At 39.2% G+C, this 18,858-nt stretch overlaps 1 protein-coding gene across 2 annotated transcripts in view; it reads left to right on the top strand.

The window, feature by feature from the left end:
• Positions 1–18,858, top strand: part of GATAD2B (GATA zinc finger domain containing 2B) — a 97,160-nt gene that overhangs the window by 70,084 nt on the left and 8,218 nt on the right. For both annotated transcript variants that reach the window (XM_079144491.1, XM_079144490.1), the window contains exons 2-6: positions 9,199–9,534; positions 15,836–15,965; positions 16,941–17,072; positions 17,368–17,496; positions 17,990–18,160. In XM_079144491.1, coding sequence (XP_079000617.1) covers positions 9,200–9,534; positions 15,836–15,965; positions 16,941–17,072; positions 17,368–17,496; positions 17,990–18,160 — 897 coding nt within the window. In that variant the 5' untranslated portion in view covers position 9,199. The remainder of the gene's footprint in view (positions 1–9,198; positions 9,535–15,835; positions 15,966–16,940; positions 17,073–17,367; positions 17,497–17,989; positions 18,161–18,858) is intronic.

The following is an 18,858-nucleotide window of genomic DNA, read 5'->3' as shown; positions in this document are numbered from 1 at the left end:
AATTGAAAACATTATTATCTCCACAAAACCTTACCCATGAATGTTCAGAGCAGCATTATTCATAATAGCAAAAAGTGGAAACAGACCATTTGTCTACCAGTTGATGAACAAATTTAAAATGTGATAGAGTCATACAGTGGAGTATTACTTAGCCATAAAAAAAAAAAATACATCTCAGTGGTAGAGCTCTGTTCTTGGGGGCAGGGAATGGGTGTAGTAATGACACAATGCTAATAAGAACATGAATGAGCCTTGAAAACATAATGCTGAATGAAAGAAGTCACTTCCAAAAAACCATGTATTTTATGATTTGTGTGAAGAGTTCAGAAAGGGCAAATGTAGAGACAGAAAGTAAGTTCATTGTCATCTAGGTCTGGAGTGGGTAATGTGAGGGGACAAAGGAGTGGCTGCTGATGGGTATGGGGTTTGTTTTTTGTTGTTGTTTTGTTGGGGGGTGATAAAAATATTCTAAAATGATTGCAGTGATAATTGAACAATGTGACTATACTAAAAACCATCTGCTTGTACATTGTAAGTAAATTGTATAGAAAGTGAATTATACCTTGATAGTCTTAAAAAGGGAATTAATAAACATTACCCACAGATTCATGGTTCAGGATTCTGACTTTTTATCTGATCTCTAGAAGACATATTTCCTCTTTAGAAATTTGTTTGTCTTTTTTTTCCCCTCCCATTATAACAAGGGGATGGGGTAATCAGCCCTTATTTTGCTCTGAACTACTACAGGAAGGAAGATGCTTCAAGCACACAGTTTTCTTTGCAAGAGAACCAATTAATGTTGGTAGTCTTTTCTGTCTTGTTACTTGATTCTGAATTATTGAACCCATCTCATACCTCACTTGTGAAAAACATTTCCCTAGAGTATAGAAATCAAATTTTGTTGAGTACCTCCTGAGTACTCCATTTTTACAGATGAAATTGAGACTTGAAGAGGTGAAGGAACTTATTAAATATTTAACTTGGTAAAAGTCAGTAGCAATTTGAACCTATTTCCATCAAAGTTTCCCCCCCCCCCCACTTCATCATTGCTATTTTCTACAAGAATAATAACCCCAAATTTGAAGGTTTTGGAGAAAATCTAAATCTGTATTTAGATTTTGTTAGCATAAAAAATCAAAGTGAAGCCAGGTGTGGTGATACACACCTGTAATCCCAGCACTTCCAGAGGCTGAGGCAGGAGGATTGCAGGTTCAGAGCCAGCCTCAGCCGCTTAGTGAGGCTATAAGCAACTTAGCAAGACCCTGTCTCAAAAATAAAAAAGGGCTAGAGATGTGTCTCAGTGGTTAAGCGCCCAATCCCTGGTAACCCCCCTAGTGAAAATGGAAGGTGATGATTAGCTTGCCTTGAATAATTCTGCTGCGTGATTAGAGAAAATATTTTTAATAGACTACACGAATTAAAGCAAAGTGGGACTGGGGTTGCAGCAGAGTGGTAGAGTGCTTACCTAGCACATATGAGACCCTGGGTTCAATCCTCATCACCACATAAAGATAAATTAATAAAATAAAGATATATAAAATGTATCCAAACGTGTCTTAAGATTTTGAATCTGTATTTTGTGTGTGTTTGTGTGTGTTAGTTACTGGGGATTGAACCCAGGGCTTCAAGCATGCTAAGGCAAGCTCTCTTCCACTGGGCTATATCCTCAGCCCTTGAATTTGTATCTATATGGAACTAGGGTCCATATAGATACAGGGTCAACAGACCCTTCTGATCTTTGGAATATCCAGACAACTGAGGAGTCCTGGTAGATGCCCTTTGTCTAGTTCATCTTTCTCATATTTCTCCCCTCCTAAGATAGGGCAATTAACTGGATGTAGTGACACACACACACATACACACACACACACACACACACCTCTGTAACCCAGGCTGCTGGGGGAAGCTGAGGGAGGTGGATTGCAAGTTTGAGGCTAGCCTTGACAACTTAGCAAGACCCTATCTCAATAAAAAAAGGCTGGGGAATGTAGCTCAGTGGTAGAGTGGTAGAGTGCCTCTGGATTCAGTCATCAATACAAACAAAAAAAAAAACAAATATGCTTGGGTGAACTAAGGAACTTCCCATGGAATACTCTTTTCCAGAAGAATTATTTGGGATGAGAACTAAAACAGAATCATATAACTTCAAGTATGCATGCAGAGTTACTTTCACTGTTTTTTGAGTTATGTAGGCTCCTAGTGGACCATCCTAGTGAGTGTAGAGTTTGGTTTCAGGAATCTGTTATAGGGAAAGGCTTTGGATGACTATTTGAAGTTCACTTTCATTGCTAAAATTGGAGAAATCTCTTTTAATATAGTTGTTATAAGACAATATAGTGTGGGAAGCTAGCCCAGTTAACTTTTAATTTACATATATATGTACATATTAAGAATGGGGAATAGGAGAAACAGCCTTTAGGCAGGAGTCCCCTGTGTTTCTCCTTTGCTCGCAAAGCAATAAGTCTTTTTCCTTTTTCTCAAAACCGTGTCCTGGTTTTTGGATTGCCATGAGGGACAAGGACCGAGCTTTCAGCAACAGTTTTGGCAACACAGATGGGACCCAGGAGTAGCACCCACTCCAGCTTTCTTGGTCAGGCCTGACTCTCCAAGGAACCCCACTCCATGCTGAAGATTCATGGTGTTGGTTAACTTCTTGAGAGCCAACTGCAGGAGTTAGGAGAGGAGTGAGTTTGCCTCAGGTCAAACCAGAAAGAGCTATTCCTCTGAGTAAAGGGAGGGACTGAGCTGCCGAAGCTCCTTTTGCTTCGGGGAACTCCCACCTTCTCTCCCTGAACAGTACAGGTTGCTCCATTGTGGTTCACTCTGAGAAAAAGGAAACTGAACTCAGGAAAGTTGTGACAACTTTGACTGTTTGGTAAGTCCCTAGTATGCACACCGAGATCCTTGATTCCACACCTGGTTCCTCTTTGTAGGAACATCTGGTCCCTCTTTCTGGTGACATCTGTGGCGCCACTGGTTAAGTGGGACTCGAGAACCTTGAGATATGTACTTCTTCTGATTTGTTCCAGGTTTTCATCTGTTTGTTAACCTTGGGCTTGGGAATTTCCCTGTGGGTGTGTTTTTGTTCGTATCTGCTACTGCCCCTTTTAAGACATGGCCAATGCTGCATTGATTCTATAGGTAGTCTCTTGGGAAAGATCTTGCTGGTCAGTTTAAAGGTTCCCATCTATTGGCCATGTTTTTGGGGCTCCTCTCTGGTTCTCTCTTTCTCTGTGTTTTTTTTTTTTTTTTTTTTTTTTTTTTTGTATGATCTTGCATTTAGAGTTGATCTGTCAGAGAGTGGTCAAGTGAGTTGAAGAAAGGGCCACTTATAAGTCTGAGATAATGTTTTATTGTAATGATCTGGCTTTTAAATAGCTTTCTAGATTATTTTACACTCTTGCTGTTGGAGTTGGTCTGTCAAAGGTAAAGTAAGTGGAAGAAATTTGTATGTGCCGGGGTCTGTCTGTTTTAAAGGTTCCTGTCTGTCAGCCCTGTTTCAGTGATCCTCCTGTCTGTCTTGTTTTGTTTTGTTTTGTTTTGTTTCTGGCCCTTTAAGACATGGACCATGCTGCCTTGATCTTATCAGTCTTTTGAACAGAGTCTACTGAATGGTCCACCTATAAGTATAAGCCTGTCAAAAAAAAGTTTACTGTAACACAGTCTGGACTTTGGTTTTTCTCTTGTCTGTGTTTTTGTTTTTTTTGGTCTGTTACTGGACCTTTAAGACATGGGCCATTGCTGCATTGATCTTACTGGTAGTCTCTTGGCTGCATGGGCCATCTATAGGGATAAGCCTGTCTAAGAAAGAGTGTTTACTGTAACACAATCTGGCCTTTGAATGGTTTTTCTGGATTATTATACAATCTTGATGTTGAAGTGGTCTGTCAGAGGTAATAAAGTATATGAAAGAGATTCTGTATATACAGGCATTTATGTATTTGCATGCTAAGGGGTCTGAACCTTCAGGAACTAAGTTGAAGATGCCAAAAGACACTGCCTCTGGCGTGCAAGGATAGCAGGACACCAGAAGAAAGGGTTAAAAAAAAAAAGATTTCAATCTTTAAACTCAGTGCTGGCACTCCCAGCACTCTTTCTCAGCCTGGCCACAGGCTCACTGTGATCAGCTCACTGTGGGTCAAGGATACCAGCCCTAAACTGGGGGAAAAAGATCCCAGAAAAGCTGTCTGAGCTGTAGAAAAAGGGCCAAAGAGAACCTGGCTTCTGTCCTGCCTTCTAGTGCCTTTTGCCCCTGGAGAGGGTAGAGCCTGCTGGCCACAAAGGATGTGGCAGTAAGTTCCAGCACTGTCAGTTTATTACCTGGGGACAGGAATAGTCTACTCTTTTAAGATTTGACAGGAGCCCCCATTTGGCCCGGGGATAGACATCACTGGGGCAAAGCAGTTCTTGCTATAATAGTATCCCATCAACTAAATGCCTGGGGAGCCTGGCAGAATAAATTAACTGCACCCAGAAAAGAAAAAGAAACTAAGGCCAACCCGTGTTTTGTAGGCAGCCACTGCAAAGGGATCTTTAAGGAAGCCTGGAAGGGGTCTCCTCCATTTCATATCAATATGACTAGTGTTTTTTTTTTAAAGCCCAAAAGGAACCTCTGGGTGCAAGTGACAGTGGCATCACTGAAAGTTGATGGCATTGCGATAATAATAACACACAGCTCAGGCTGAGAAATACCTTGTGCTCCAACCCCTTGAATGCAACCTGGGAGAAAAAAAGATTACAACCCAATTTTTGTGTGGGCTGGATTGTCCAACCCTCCCCTGGGATGATATTTGTTGTGTAAATTAAATGCACAGATAATATTCAGGACTATTTCAGAATATGAATTTAAGAAAGTGTCCCAAACTAGAAAAGATACAAGAAAGTTACAGGTTTGGAAATATATTTTAGTACAGAAAATTAGGAGGTAAAAGAAATGTGTCTGGATGAAAAAGTATTTTGTCTGGTAAAATAATATTCTTGTGCTAAAGTCCAAGATGAAAGAGGACACAATTAAGAATGTAAAGTTGTGAATGTCTAAGTCACAGAAAACTTGTGGAAGTTAAATCTCAAAAAGTTTGTGTTTGTGCTGGGCTCATTGACCTGTAGTCCCAGTAGCTTGGGAGGCCGAGGCAGGAGGATCACAAGTTCATAGCCAGCGTCAGCAAAAGCGAGGTGCTGAGCAAATCAGTGAGACCCTGTCCCTAAATAAAATACAAAATAGGGCTGGGGAAGTGGCTCAGTGGTTGAGTGCCCCTGAGTTCAGTCCCTAATACAAAAAAAAAAAAAAAAAAAAAGGTTTGTATTTGTGATGAAATTGGATATAATTAGTACAGTAAGTTAAAGTTATTTGAACTTTAATGTACTGATGTGAAACAAAGTCTTAAACATTGATCTACTCTTTATTGATAGTTTTCTTGTATTTGTTAGGTTTATTACATGGGGAAACAAAGTCTTAAAGAAATTGGGGTTTGTACCTGTTTTAAATGATTACTTTGTAACTAGTTAAACAACTGTACTTGGGTTATAACAATATTGTTGACACCCAAAATATATGTGACTAGGTATATGGATGCATCTGAGAACTCTACCTACCTAAGCCCTAAGGGTTATGTAAAAGTTTATAAAGTGAAAAGTTTATGTAAGTTTACTGGCCAGATAACCAATAGGCGCTCTCTTTTATTGTATATTGTATCTAACAAGGAAGGGCCACACTGTCGTTTGAAGACCTGTCTTATATCTGCTTGCTTTGATTAAGTCAATTTCTGATGATTGACACTATATTAAATGTATAAGAGATTTAAGACTATCCTTTGAATTCTGTTAACTCATACAGACCTGTGATTATTGTTACCATATACTCTGGATTCTAAATTGTACTTTGAAATTTAATCTTAGTTAAATGTAAAGCTTAAGAGAGCATTTTGCCAAGTTGGTGTTATCTGAACTAAAATTATCTGTTGCAAAATGTGGGGAGCCATCCATGTCTATCAGAATACTGATTCTGGATAAGCCATGGGATACAGAGCTCTGACTCCCAGAAACTGGAGGTCGTGGGAGACTGTTTCAGATAGCCTAGGAGTTAGTAACCCTGTATGGGAATGGCTTACTGCCTGATGACATTCTAGTTCCCTAAGCAAATGACTTCCCTAACTTTACCCCATCCTATTTCTCAAAGAGGAAGCCCTTTCTGGTCCGGGCCCCTTTACCTGTATAACTATAAATAAAGGTGAAGGCCTCTAGTATGGCCCAATCCATTGCACCGCCTTTCTTTTGAAAAGTATATTGGCTCTTGTGTGTTTATCGATTAGATAAATTCATTAGTAATTAATTGATTTATCACCAGCACCATTCCCCGATAGTTAACCCTTCCCTCATCCATGCTGGATGTGGCTAAAACCCCCACAGCAAGATTCTTGGATTTGTATAGAAATAACAAATTTGGTTGGTATTTATTCATGTCATTTGATGTTTTATAGCTGGATAAAGTAACCTGTTGCCAATAAGTTACATATAAATTTTGTGTTATTCTTCACACTGGAATTAGAATTTAAATGCATTTTTGGAAGATAATAAGGAGATCCTGATCTGTATGAAGGTGACACTGTAAAACATGGAAGCATGTAAAACATGTGCAACGTTTTCCACAAAAAGAAAGTTAAAAGCTCTCTTTGATTCATGTTTCAGGTGTAATGTGTTAGTTGTGAAGAGCCCCGCCTTACCTGAGATAAGGCTCTGCCTCCCACCTTGCTCCATGTTAAAATGGCTCCAAAATAGGCTAGACTTCATCTCATTTAAAGTTGTGTTCAAAAGATTGATTTTTGTTATAAAGATTACCATGATCTCAGATAGGGACTGTACTATATAACTCAGTAAAGGTTCAAAGTTATAAAAATCATTTTTCTTGGTTCATAGCTGTTATACAAATTGAATTTTTGTGTGTGTGGTGCTGGGGATTGAACCCAGGAAAATTGAATGTTTTTGCTCTGTTAATTTCATTCTGTATTTTCCTTATAAACTTTATTACCTGTTAGTGTTTTGCAGAGGTACCACTTTTTTTTGTTTTTGTTTTTGTTTTTTTTTTGGGTGCTGGGGATCGAACCCAGGGCCTTGGGCTTGCAGGGCAAGCACTCTACCAACTGAGCTATCTACCCAGCACCCCTCCTCTTTTTTTTTTTAAGTCACAGATGTACACACTCTTTCTTTACTTACTTATTTTTATGTGGTACTGAGGATTGAACCCAGTGCCTCACACATTTAAGACAAGTGCTCTACCACTAAGCTACAACCCAAGCCCAAGAGGTACTACTTCTGAAACAATAACAACAACAAAAACCCAGGTTAATTTGAGATAATAAACCATCACCTACTGGACAGATAGTGTATAATGCTACTTCAAGTACAAATACTGACTCCAATTAAATGAAAGGGGTTATTGTAAAATTATTATTGAAGTTGTAACCTGTTACTCCCTCTTTAAGACTTGTGAAACTGGCTTGCTAAGTGTTCAAAACCAAAAACTTGGAGACCAAAATCAAGGAAGTAAAAGGGCCAAGGAAAAAACAACCAACATTTTGGCCCTTGCCCTTTAAGGTCAGCCAGAACCCAGAGAACAAAAGACCTGTCCAGAGCTGCACCTCCAACAAGTCACTGGATCTGATCAGGGAGACCAAGAGGACCCTAGAGAACAGAAAGCCAACCAGTGCATATTCTGCAAAGAATAGAGTCATTAGAAACAGAAATGACCCTGATGTTTACAAGAGAAGCCACATATGGTCAGCCAGACCCTGACCATCCTGTCAAGTGACACCACTGGTAGTGGAAAGCTAAAGGAGCCAGGAGGCTTCACATATGTCCCCAAGAATGATCTCTGAGGAATCTCAGCTGACTCTTGAGTAGATAGGAATAAGGTCAGTTTTGACCAACTTGGTCTTAAACACCTGGTGGAAGAGTGTAGTCCTACATGGACGTTTAAAAGAAAAAACAATAGATTCTTTTTCTTAAATGTAACTTAAGATGTACACTTGTGTCAGCCCTACCAAAAGTAAGTAAAGCTGGAGGCTATTAAGGAAGGGTTCTTGTGTGGGAATGACTCATAATAATGATGATCACAAAGGACTCTAGAGTTGCAAATATGTCCTGAGTGAATTCGAGTCTGATCTCATAGACCTACAAATCTTCCTAACTTCCTACATTGATTTACTTGATCTGTTTTTCAATGATATAAGATTTTGTATTACTGTCCTCATGGTTTTCACAGACTGTCTGAAATACTAATTGCTTTTGTGCTAAATGTTTACCAGAAAGTAATGCTTTGCTGTCTTGTTTATTGTTGGCTTGGCAGGATCCCTGCCCTGTTTATTATGCCTTGTCCAGTCACCCGCTATCTGCCACTGTGGACCTCTGGACTGCTCTGATGCTGAATGCCCTTAACTGTACACACCCCACCTGATAAAAAAACAAGGATTTTGGGTTATTTCCCCCAACTTTGCCCCCTTTCAGTGGGAAACGGTTTGGAGATGTCACCCATTTTCCATAGAACTGCAATGTACAAATTGACAGTGGGGAATTGTAACAGTGGTCTACTTTATGCTTTGAATATAGCCCTTGCTGTTCTGCCACTACAACTTATTTTTCATATGGATGTGTTTCTTTCTCTTCCTCTCTCCCTGCTCCTCCCTAATCTCAGGGGAAACAGGATTATCTTTCTTCCCCATCCTTGGCAGACTTATCTGTCCCTGAGTACACACCTACCATAGCAATGAAGTAATCCAGACTTGGGGGATGGTACCACAAGACCTCAGGAATGACTGTCTCCCAGATTAACAAGTGAATTACAACTGCAGAGAACATGTGGAATGTAGCCTTGAATCACCTCTTTAAAAGCCCCCTGTTCCTGCTGATGGGCAGAATCACGGCCTGGGGGACAGGAGTCCCCTGTGTTTCTCCTTTGCTAGCAAAGCATTAAAGCTTCTTTTTCCTTTTTCTCAAAAAAAAAAAAAAAAAAAAAGAAGCAGCAGCAGCGGGGGTAGGGGTATAGCTCAGAGATAGAGCACTTTCCTAGCATCTGTAAGGCCCTGAGTTTGATCCCCAGCACTGCCAAAGAAAAAGATTCTTCATAATTTTATCACTCCACCCTCTTCCCTTAGGGACTGTTTAAAAGACTTTACTCTGATCTCATTTGTGTTTTTCTTTCCATAGGATGGATAGAATGACAGAAGATGCTCTTCGACTGAATCTTTTAAAGCGAAGCTTGGACCCAGCAGATGAGCGAGATGATGTCCTGGCAAAACGACTGAAAATGGAGGGGCACGAAGCCATGGAACGTCTGAAAATGTTGGCACTGCTCAAAAGAAAGGATTTGGCAAATCTTGAGGTGCCACATGAGTTATCCACCAAACAGGATGGTAGTGGTGTCAAGGGTTATGAAGAAAAACTCAATGGGAATCTCAGGCCTCATGGAGACAACAGGACTGCTGGAAGGCCAGGCAAAGAAAACATCAATGATGAGCCTGTGGATATGAGTGCTAGACGGAGGTATGGCTCAGTTTAGCTGCCTCCAGGAATAGGGTCTTCTCATAAACTAATCCTGTGAAAATGGAATGAATTCAAATGAGGGTGTTTTCATTCCACAGCTCTTGAAAGAAGATGTATCTGACCATGAATTCCTCTTATTTGCAAATGAACTTAGGGGCTTCAAATTTATGTAGCATGATGAGAGTCTTAGTTGTTTACCTTTAAAATGGTCATTGCTGGATAAAAGGGAGCACTAGAGGGTTGATAGCCCAATTTATATACACCTTCATTCTCATTTTATAGCAATCTTAAGAAGGAAATAAAACAATCTTTCCTTCAGATCATTCCAGAAGTTTTAGGATCTTTTTTATTATGAAGTCTCAGCTTTTATTACATCAGAAAGCATGGGCCTGGCTTTTCTTGTGTCAGAAAGGAAATTAATCTTCATGTGGTAAGTTTCTACATTCTTGCTTTGTCTGCCACTTTCCCTAATTCCTACATATGCATATACATCCTTTGCACACACACATGCTCACTCATTCTCACTTTCACTTTCTTACACACACATTTTTAAAAAATATTAGTTGTTGATGAATCCTTATTTATTCGTATGTGGTGCTAAGAATCGAACCCAGTGCCTCACACATGCTAGGCAAGCACTTTGCCTCTGAGCCACAATCCCAGCACCCCCTCACACATATTTTTACAGACCTTTATTCTGGTGTTTGTGAAGTTTGATTACTTGACACTAGAGCATACATTAAGGAAAGATACCTGGAGCTGGCTAAGTGTTGAGTCAGCCTGGACAGTGTATCACAGTGTAGACAACCCTAGTTTTAAGAATATTCAGTTTTTTTTTTTTTTTAATGCATTTATTAGTGCATTACAATTATACATAATTAGGTTCATTTTGACATAATCATACGTGCATGGAATTTAATTTGCTCCATATCAGTCCCCTGTGTCTCTGCCCCCCCTTACCCTATTCCTCTTATAGAAGGAAGAAAGTCTTCCTTCTGTTTACTGTTTTCTTTAAATTGGTGCTTCATAGATATACATAAAAGTGAAATTCCTTATGGTGTATTTATACATATCCATAACAATTTTGTCAAATTCATTCTGCATTTCTTCCACTTTCCTGTCCTGCCACCCTCACCCTCAGTCTCTTCCTACTCTGTCTTCATAAGATTGACCCCCCCACACACACACTTCGCTTTAGCTTCCACATTTTTCTTGATTTCCTGAGTCCAACTTATTTTAATAACACTCAAGTTTTATTAATAGTGCAGAGCTTGGTACAGTGGCACATACCTACAATCCTGGTAACTCAGGAGTCTGAGGCAGAAGGATTGCAAGTTCAAATCCAGCCTCAGCAGTTTAATGAAGCTGTAAGCAACTTAGCAAGATCCTGTCTCAAAAAGGGTTGGGGATGTGACTCAGTGGTAAGGCACTCCGGGGTTCAATTTCCAGTACCCCCCGCCCAAAATTTAAAAAAATGAATAAAAGGACTGGTAATGTAGCTCCATGGTAAAGCACCATTGGATTCAGTCCCCAATACACACACACACAAGTTCAGAAACAACTGATAGACGTGAGAATTCCTCTTATTGTTCACTTGCCCTCCAGAGACCTTGCTCACTTTGTTCTAGACTGATCCAAAGCAGGATTTTTAAGATGCTGGACTAATGGAGAAGAAAGAAGAAAGGAGTGGTTACAACTTTGTGTTTCTTTACCTTTTAATGTTTACTTACTTTGTAAGTCTTGTCCCAGGACTATTTAAACCACATCACATGAGGGAACATTATTCTTGGTAATAATATTAAACTATTCTTTGTAAACCTCAGACTCTCAGATAAACTCCCTAATGGTCCTGGAAGAGGAGAAAAATCCTTGGAAGCTATAGGTAGTATCAGTGGAATATTATAATATTATGATTAACCTTTAGCTCTTTAGAAGAAAAGGAATTGGGTTCATATAACTGAAAAGCCCACTTATTCCTTAATCATCCTTACCCTTCTGGAAAAAGTGACTAAATCCACTTCATTGGGGGAATGCTAGGTAAATTCCTCACATGTGGAACTGAAACCCTTAAGTGCACTTTTCATAAACATTGTTGCACATTTTGGTAAGATCTCAGTGATGTTGGAGTTACATTATATTGTAGATACATTATGCGTTAAGTCAGACTTGGGGTCTGAGAATGTAGCCCAATAATAGAGCATCTACTTACTAGCCGGTGTAAGTCCCTAGGTTTAGTCCCGAGGACCACAAAAAAAGAAAGAAAATCAAACTGTTCTGAAAATCCAACCATTATATTAATTTTATTTTCCAATGATGAACTTTTGAAACACAGTTCTTTAGAAGCTGGGGATTCCAGGTACACAGACAACTATTTCCATTAGCTCTAAGCTGTTCTAACAAAATTGATTGATTCCCAGGAAGAACCATGGGATAAAAGGAAGAAAAAATTTGAAAGCAGAGGAAGGAGAAATTTTAACCTGAGAATTGTGTCATAATTGCTGCCTTATATTATTTTGCCATTAGTTGGACAGGTTATAATATCTATGAAATAAGGTATGTGTGAAACCCTTATACATATTTTGGAATGCAGCAGTTTTCTTTTTCTGTTTAGTTGGTTTTACTACTGGGGTAAGAATTAGGAGCTTTACAGTCTCTGGGAATATGCCAGGCTGAGTCATAAGTGATGTCAATAGCAAGTCGGACTCTTAATAATCTCTCACTAATACAGAAGGTTTCATCCTTAAGAATCCCAAATAGGGCTGGGGATGCATACACAGGGCCCTGGGTATAATCCCCAGCACTACAAAAGACAAACATTACAAATCATAGATAGGTTTGGAAAAGGAACAAAATAATTTTTTTCTCTAGGGTGTTTAAGAACTGTGCTCACTGCTTGCCTTGCATGCACAAGGCCCTAGGTTCAATCCCCAGCACCACAAAAAAAAAAAAAAAAAAAAAAAAAAAAACTGTGCTCACATTGGGTGTGGTAGCTCTTGCCTATAATCCCAGCAGCTAGTGAGGCTGAGGCAGGAGGATCAGGGATTCAAAGCCATCCTTAGCAACAGCAAGGCACTAAGCAACTCAGTGAGCCCCTGTCTCTAAATAAAAATACAAAAATGAGCTGGGGATGTGGCTCAGTGGCCGAGCGCCCCTGAGTTCAATCCCCAGTACCCCCCCCCCCCCAAAAAAAAGAATTGTGCTCAGAATTCCAGGTGAAAGTTTTTAAAACTTGAGGAATAAGCCCTGACTTGGGCTTTGCCTTATCTGTACTATCTAATTGAGTCTGATTGTATCTGAGAATAAATACCATTTTGGGTTGTTCTCAGGTGAAAGTTCCTGATAATGTCATACAATTCCAAAATCTCCATCCAGGAATCTCTCTGCCTTTCCTGGGACTGAACAGTCTTTAATTTTGAGCAAGGAATATTTATTTTTTATTTTTTCCAGTGCTAGGGATCAAAGTAAAGCCCTCATACATGCACTAGACAAGCACTGCACCACTGAGCTACAACCCAACCCAAAGAAAAACTTTACTCTTAGAAACAGTTTTCTGTAATGTCTGTATCCAACCAAGACTAGAATTTTTGTTTAGTTTTGCAGAACTGGGGATTGAACCCAAGGCCTTGTAAATAGTAGGCAAGGGCCCTACCACTGAACTACATCTCCATCTTTTTTTTTTTTTTTTTTTTTTTTTTTTTTTTTTTTTTTTTTTTTAATTATTACTATTTTAATACAGGGTCTCACCAAGTTGCCCATACTGGTCTTGAATTTGGATCCTCCTGGCTTAGCCTCCCAAGTAGCTGGGATTACACTTGATTTAGGATCACATTGTTTTAAAGCTTCTGAACTGGGCACAGCGTTATGCATCTGCAATCCCAGCTGTTTGAGAGACCAAGGCAGGAGGATTTCGTTTGACCTCAAGAGTTCTAGGATTGCCTCCACAATATTATAGGAAAAACCCTGCCTTGAAGGGGTTTGGGAGGACTGCTGACTGGTGATGCAAACATTGATGAATCCAGGAGAGAATGGGAATTCTTCCATACCTCAAAATTATTCCCATTTTAATCTTAGGGGTAAGGGTAAGAAATAATATAGTAATGATGTGCCTTGGCACATGCCTGTAATTCTAGCCACTCTGGAGGCTGAGGCAGGATTGTAAATTCATGACCAACCTTAGCAACTTAGTTAGTGTCTCAAAAAATAAAGGGTTGGGGTTGCAGCTCAGTGGTAGAACACCCCTGGGTTCAGTCCCCAGTTCCAAAATAGAAAGAAATGATAAGTAAATCACTCAAAAAAAATGAATTCAGACACTTTATTTAGTACCAATCATTACTCCAAGAATTTGGGGTTAGAAAATGAAAAGCTTTTTTTCTCCCTTAGTGGTTTCTTTCTCTGTAACTCTGCATTCTTGGCTTATGGCTTAGAGCAGTCCAGGCTTAGTATTCTCTTTCCTCAGGTAAACTTAGTTGACTTTAATAACTCAGGTTTATCCTAATGAGAAATTAAACGCCCATTCCAACCATCGGGTATGCCTTGTTCAAAAGACTTCCACAGACTGGGAGCATAGCTCATGGGAAAGCACTTGCCTTCCTCACACAAAACTCTCAGTTCAATCCCAGCACCACACGCAGAAAGCAAGGCTTCCATGTCCCAGAAGTAACTGAGACAAGAATCCCAGAGAAATGGTAGATTAGGCATTTCATACCTAATGATCCATTAGTATTACGGTTTTAAGTTTCATGCTTAAAATAAGACTTAAGAACATATTGCTTAAATGGATGAAACTGGAGAACATTATGCCAAGTGAAATAAGCCAAGCCCAAAGAACCAAAGACTGTAAGTTACCAAAAATGCTCAGAGTGCACTTCTGCTTACGTAAAATTGAAAGATGGGCACAATTAGATATCTTATTGCTATGGTGGGGAGGTGCATGGTTGGGAGAACCATAAAGAATGGCAGAAAATGATTACCCCCAAAATAAAGGACAGTGGTTAGCCTTGGTGGGGGCGGGGATGGCAAAAGAAAGAACCAAAGGCTGATATGTGGATGCTAATTCACAATGGGTGTGGGATAGAATACAGGTACTCTGGACTAGACTGGGAAATGAAGGGAGAGGAGGGGCAATGAGGGTAGGAATGATAGTACAATGAATTGGACATTATTACTCTATATTCATACAATTAAATGATCTGTGTAACTACATCATGTACAACCAGATGAATGAGAAGTTATATTCTATTTATGTATGATGTGTCAAAAATGCATTGTCATATTAACTAAATTTTTTTTTTTAATTAAAAAAAAAGAGAAGAAGAACACACTACTACAGACCCGTGTGCTTCAAGGTATTCTGCCAGTCTCAAAAAGTAGGGTCTGGAAAGCTATCTTGGAAATCACAGGAGAGTTAGAAGATGCAGTCATTAATTTGGATCTAAAGCAGTTAAAGTTTCCAGAATTCTTGTATTATCTAGATATTAAGCACTAAGTGCCATTATTCATTACTTTACAGAAACAAGGTTAACCTCAGAAACACCAAAACAAGGATTGTCTAAGAAACAAAATTAGGAATATGAGCCAGTGTGAAAGATTTATATGTCAAAGTAATTTCTGGTCACTTTCTTTCTGAGGGAAAGTCCTAGGTAATACTCTAGAAAGTCAGTGTGTATTTACTGCTGGAGAATCAGTCCTTTCCCAGATTGTAGACTTTATAATTGGCAGTGTTCATTTCCTCAAGCCATGAGCAACACCTTTTGCCTGCTCTTTAGTACCTCCTGTTAACAGGATAGACTGTCATTGGAGCTTTCACATATCCTACTTTCTTATAAATCCTACGTTAGCCAGGACCATGTTGTTGTTATTATAATGAGCTGCTTCCTTAGCAGCTATCATGTGTACCCAGGTTAGAAGGAGAAACTCTAAGGCCTTTGCACCTTCTTCCCTATAAAACTGAACCTCCATGTAACTTACAATAGCCCAATGGAGAGTTAGGTATAGGGAAAACATTTAGAATTAAAATCTGTGATAAGAATATTTATCTCTTATACCTAAAACCAGTCATTACCTTCTATCTTTGTGTCTGTATTCTCTGTAAGGAATTTAAATGAGGAAAATACCTTGCTAAGGTTTTGCCATCACATTGTGGTGATCCTAGGAGGTGTGTCTCATGTCTTTCCCTGGGTAAACATCAGGACAGACCTAAGTTCCCCTGGATATCATTGTTCAGTGTAGGAAAAAAAATCTCTTAACTTTTTAATGAAATCTTCACTGTTGAAAATGCTGTAATTTTTCCTTTCTTGTCTAGTGAGCCAGACCGAGGAAGGCTAACTCCCTCCCCAGATATCATTGTTTTGTCTGACAATGAGGCTTCCAGTCCTCGTTCCAGCTCTCGAATGGAAGAAAGACTCAAAGCAGCAAACCTAGAGATGTTTAAGGTAAAAAGAAAGATTTAGTTCTTGATCCTTCTACTCTTTAATTTCCTAAGAGTCCTAGTTCTGTTTTTGGTTGTTTTTTTGTTTGTTTGTTTGTTTGTGGTACTAGGAATTGAACCCAAGAGTGTTCTACCACTGAGGTACATTCCCAGCCCTTTTTTTTTTTTTTTTTTTTTTTTAAAATTTTTATTTATTTATTTATTTTGAGACAGGACTTGCTAAGTTGCCAAGGCTGGCCTCAAATTTGTGATTGTCCTGCTGTAGCCTCCTCCATAGTTGGGATTACAGGCATGTGCCACCATTCTTGGCCCTAGTTGTTTTTCACTGTTTACTTTTTGAATCTAAATAATTACCTATTGATGAAAACTCTTTGTGATGATACTAAACTTTGGGGGATGCCCATTAAGAGAGAACTGTTAAAATCAAGTGGGGAAGATAATTTGAAAAAGCATGTATGTATAAACCATTATACTCAATAAGATTCATTTTTGGAAAATGAAAATAAAACCTTACAATTTAAGGCACATAAACACTTGACTATAAGGGAATACCCTTTACACTTTATCTAGAATCTCAGACTATGAAGAGCTTCTTAGAGAGAGAGAGACAGAGAGAGAGAGAGAGAGAGAGAGAGAAAATGTGTGGTTGTGTGTGAGAGAGAAAGAGAAATGTAGCTTTAGATTTTAGAAAACGTGTTGAAAGAAACAGTGTCTCTTCTTTGGTCTTTCTGTTTTGCCAGGAATATGACTGATTAGCATTTATACATAGTCTCTCCTTTCATTCTATAAGCATTTTTTGAGTACATACTGAATGCCCGGCATTGTGCATTCCCCAGGGATACAAAGATAGCAGTCCCATTACCACATCTGCTTCTTATGGAAGATGAAAGTTTCAAACCTGAGAAGTACAATTATCTCTTGCAGAAAGGGATTCTTGGTATCTGCTGCTCTAACTATAACAGTCTCCATGTTTACTTAGGGGAAAGGCATTGAGGAACGACAGCAGCTTATCAAGCAGTTGAGGGATGAGCTACGATTGGAAGAAGCCCGACTGGTGCTGTTAAAGAAACTGAGACAGAGTCAGCTACAGAAAGAAAATGTGGTCCAAAAGGTAATATGCTCTAGAAATGTAGGACTAAGGGATAGGAAAAAAACACTGGTTTCAGAGTGGACTGCCTACCCCTGATAGATTTAACATTGAGGCTCATTTTCCTCTGGTTCTAGAGGTTTTTAATTTCTAGGAGTTACGCGTGTGTGTGTGTATGTGCACTGTTTTTCTCATTTTCCTCCTGTTCAACAGGAGCTTCGGACTGACAAGGAAATTTTAAAAGTCTAAAAAAATGCACCAAAGTCAACCTCTGATTATTGGCCTTTTCCTCAATCTCATTTTCTCTTGGTTCTCCCAGACTCCAGTTGTACAAAATGCAGCATCTATTGTTCAGCCATCTCCTGCACATGTGGGGCAACAGGGCTTATCCAAGCTTCCCTCCCGGCCTGGAGCACAAGGAGAACCTCAAAATTTGAGAACATTACAGGTACGTGACACATAGTGAGATCTTCATGTTGGAGGGCCTGGCCTATCCTCTGTTTTTGAACTCTTGTGAAGATTCTAGAACAACATGGTCATGATAGAGGTGCTTTTACTACAGATAGACCTTTTGGTCCTTTATGGCATAATTTAATTTGCAGTAGGAAGATAAAATATTTCATCTTTACACTATAGTTTTTTCTTCTCTAGAGAATTTCTAGCTTCTCTAGAGAAAGGTTGATAGTTTTTCTAACTGTCCAGCCATATACAATTAGTTTAAACCAAACAACCAAGGACTTTCTAGCCACTATTCAGCATTTAGAGAATTGAAGAATTTATCCTATAGAACTTTAGATGAAATTATCAAGTCTGAATGTGTTGCAGTGTAGGTTCTACTCAGTTTTGCATTATAGACAGTGTTTTTTTTTTTTTTTCACTTTTGTGTATCATGGAGCATTATACCACTTGTTACTAGTTCTTTTCCTCATCTTCCCCTTCAGGGTCACAGTGTCATCCGTTCAGCGACCAATACCACCCTCCCACACATGTTGATGTCTCAGCGTGTTATTGCACCAAATCCAGCCCAGCTACAGGGTCAACGGGGCCCACCTAAGCCTGGCCTTGTACGCACCACAACACCTAATATGAATCCCGCCATCAATTACCAACCGGTAAGAGAGAGCCCTACTTAATGTGAAATCAGAGAAATTTTTTATTTGCTGTTCTTGTTGAAGGGTCCAAAGGTTTTGAGTTTTTGTACATAGAGAAATTAGGATAACAAGATTGATTTGGATGGAGCTTGACTAGAAAACATACCCCAAAGTGGAAGCTCTGAGGAGTTATAGGAAAACAGTACTGGAGAAAAGACGTAGGTTACATAGCATAGCTGCATTAGCTAAAAATCTACTTAAGAGAAAGAGAAATGGACTTAAGTAATAAAAAGCATAAGAATGTATTACAGAATCCCATTTTTTTTTTTTCCTCTCTCTCTTTTGGCTGTTAGCTCATAGACGTCATTATCCTTTTTCCTGTAAGCCAGAGTTCTCTTCCAATGAATAAGTTGAATACTTTCTATTTTGAGGAAATGAAGTAGTCCAGACTAGAATCAGTTATTGTCCTCTGACAAAAAGAATTGGGGGCTGGGGATATAGCTCAGTTGGTAGAGTGCTTGCCTTGCAAGCACAAGGCCCTGGGTTCAATCCCCAGCACCGCAAAAAAAAAAAAAAAAGAAAGAATGAATTGGTCTCCTGGGCTGGGGTAACTCAGTGGTAGAGCACTTGCCTAGCATATGTGAGGCACTGAATTCAATTCTCAGCACTGCATGTAAATGAATGAATAAAATAAAAGTCCATCAACAACTTAAAAAAAA

The sequence above is a fragment of the Sciurus vulgaris genome (assembly GCF_902686455.1).
Source record: "Sciurus vulgaris genome assembly, chromosome: 1".
NCBI classification, from domain to species: domain Eukaryota; kingdom Metazoa; phylum Chordata; class Mammalia; order Rodentia; family Sciuridae; genus Sciurus; species Sciurus vulgaris.
This window is presented reverse-complemented; position numbering and strand designations above follow the sequence as displayed.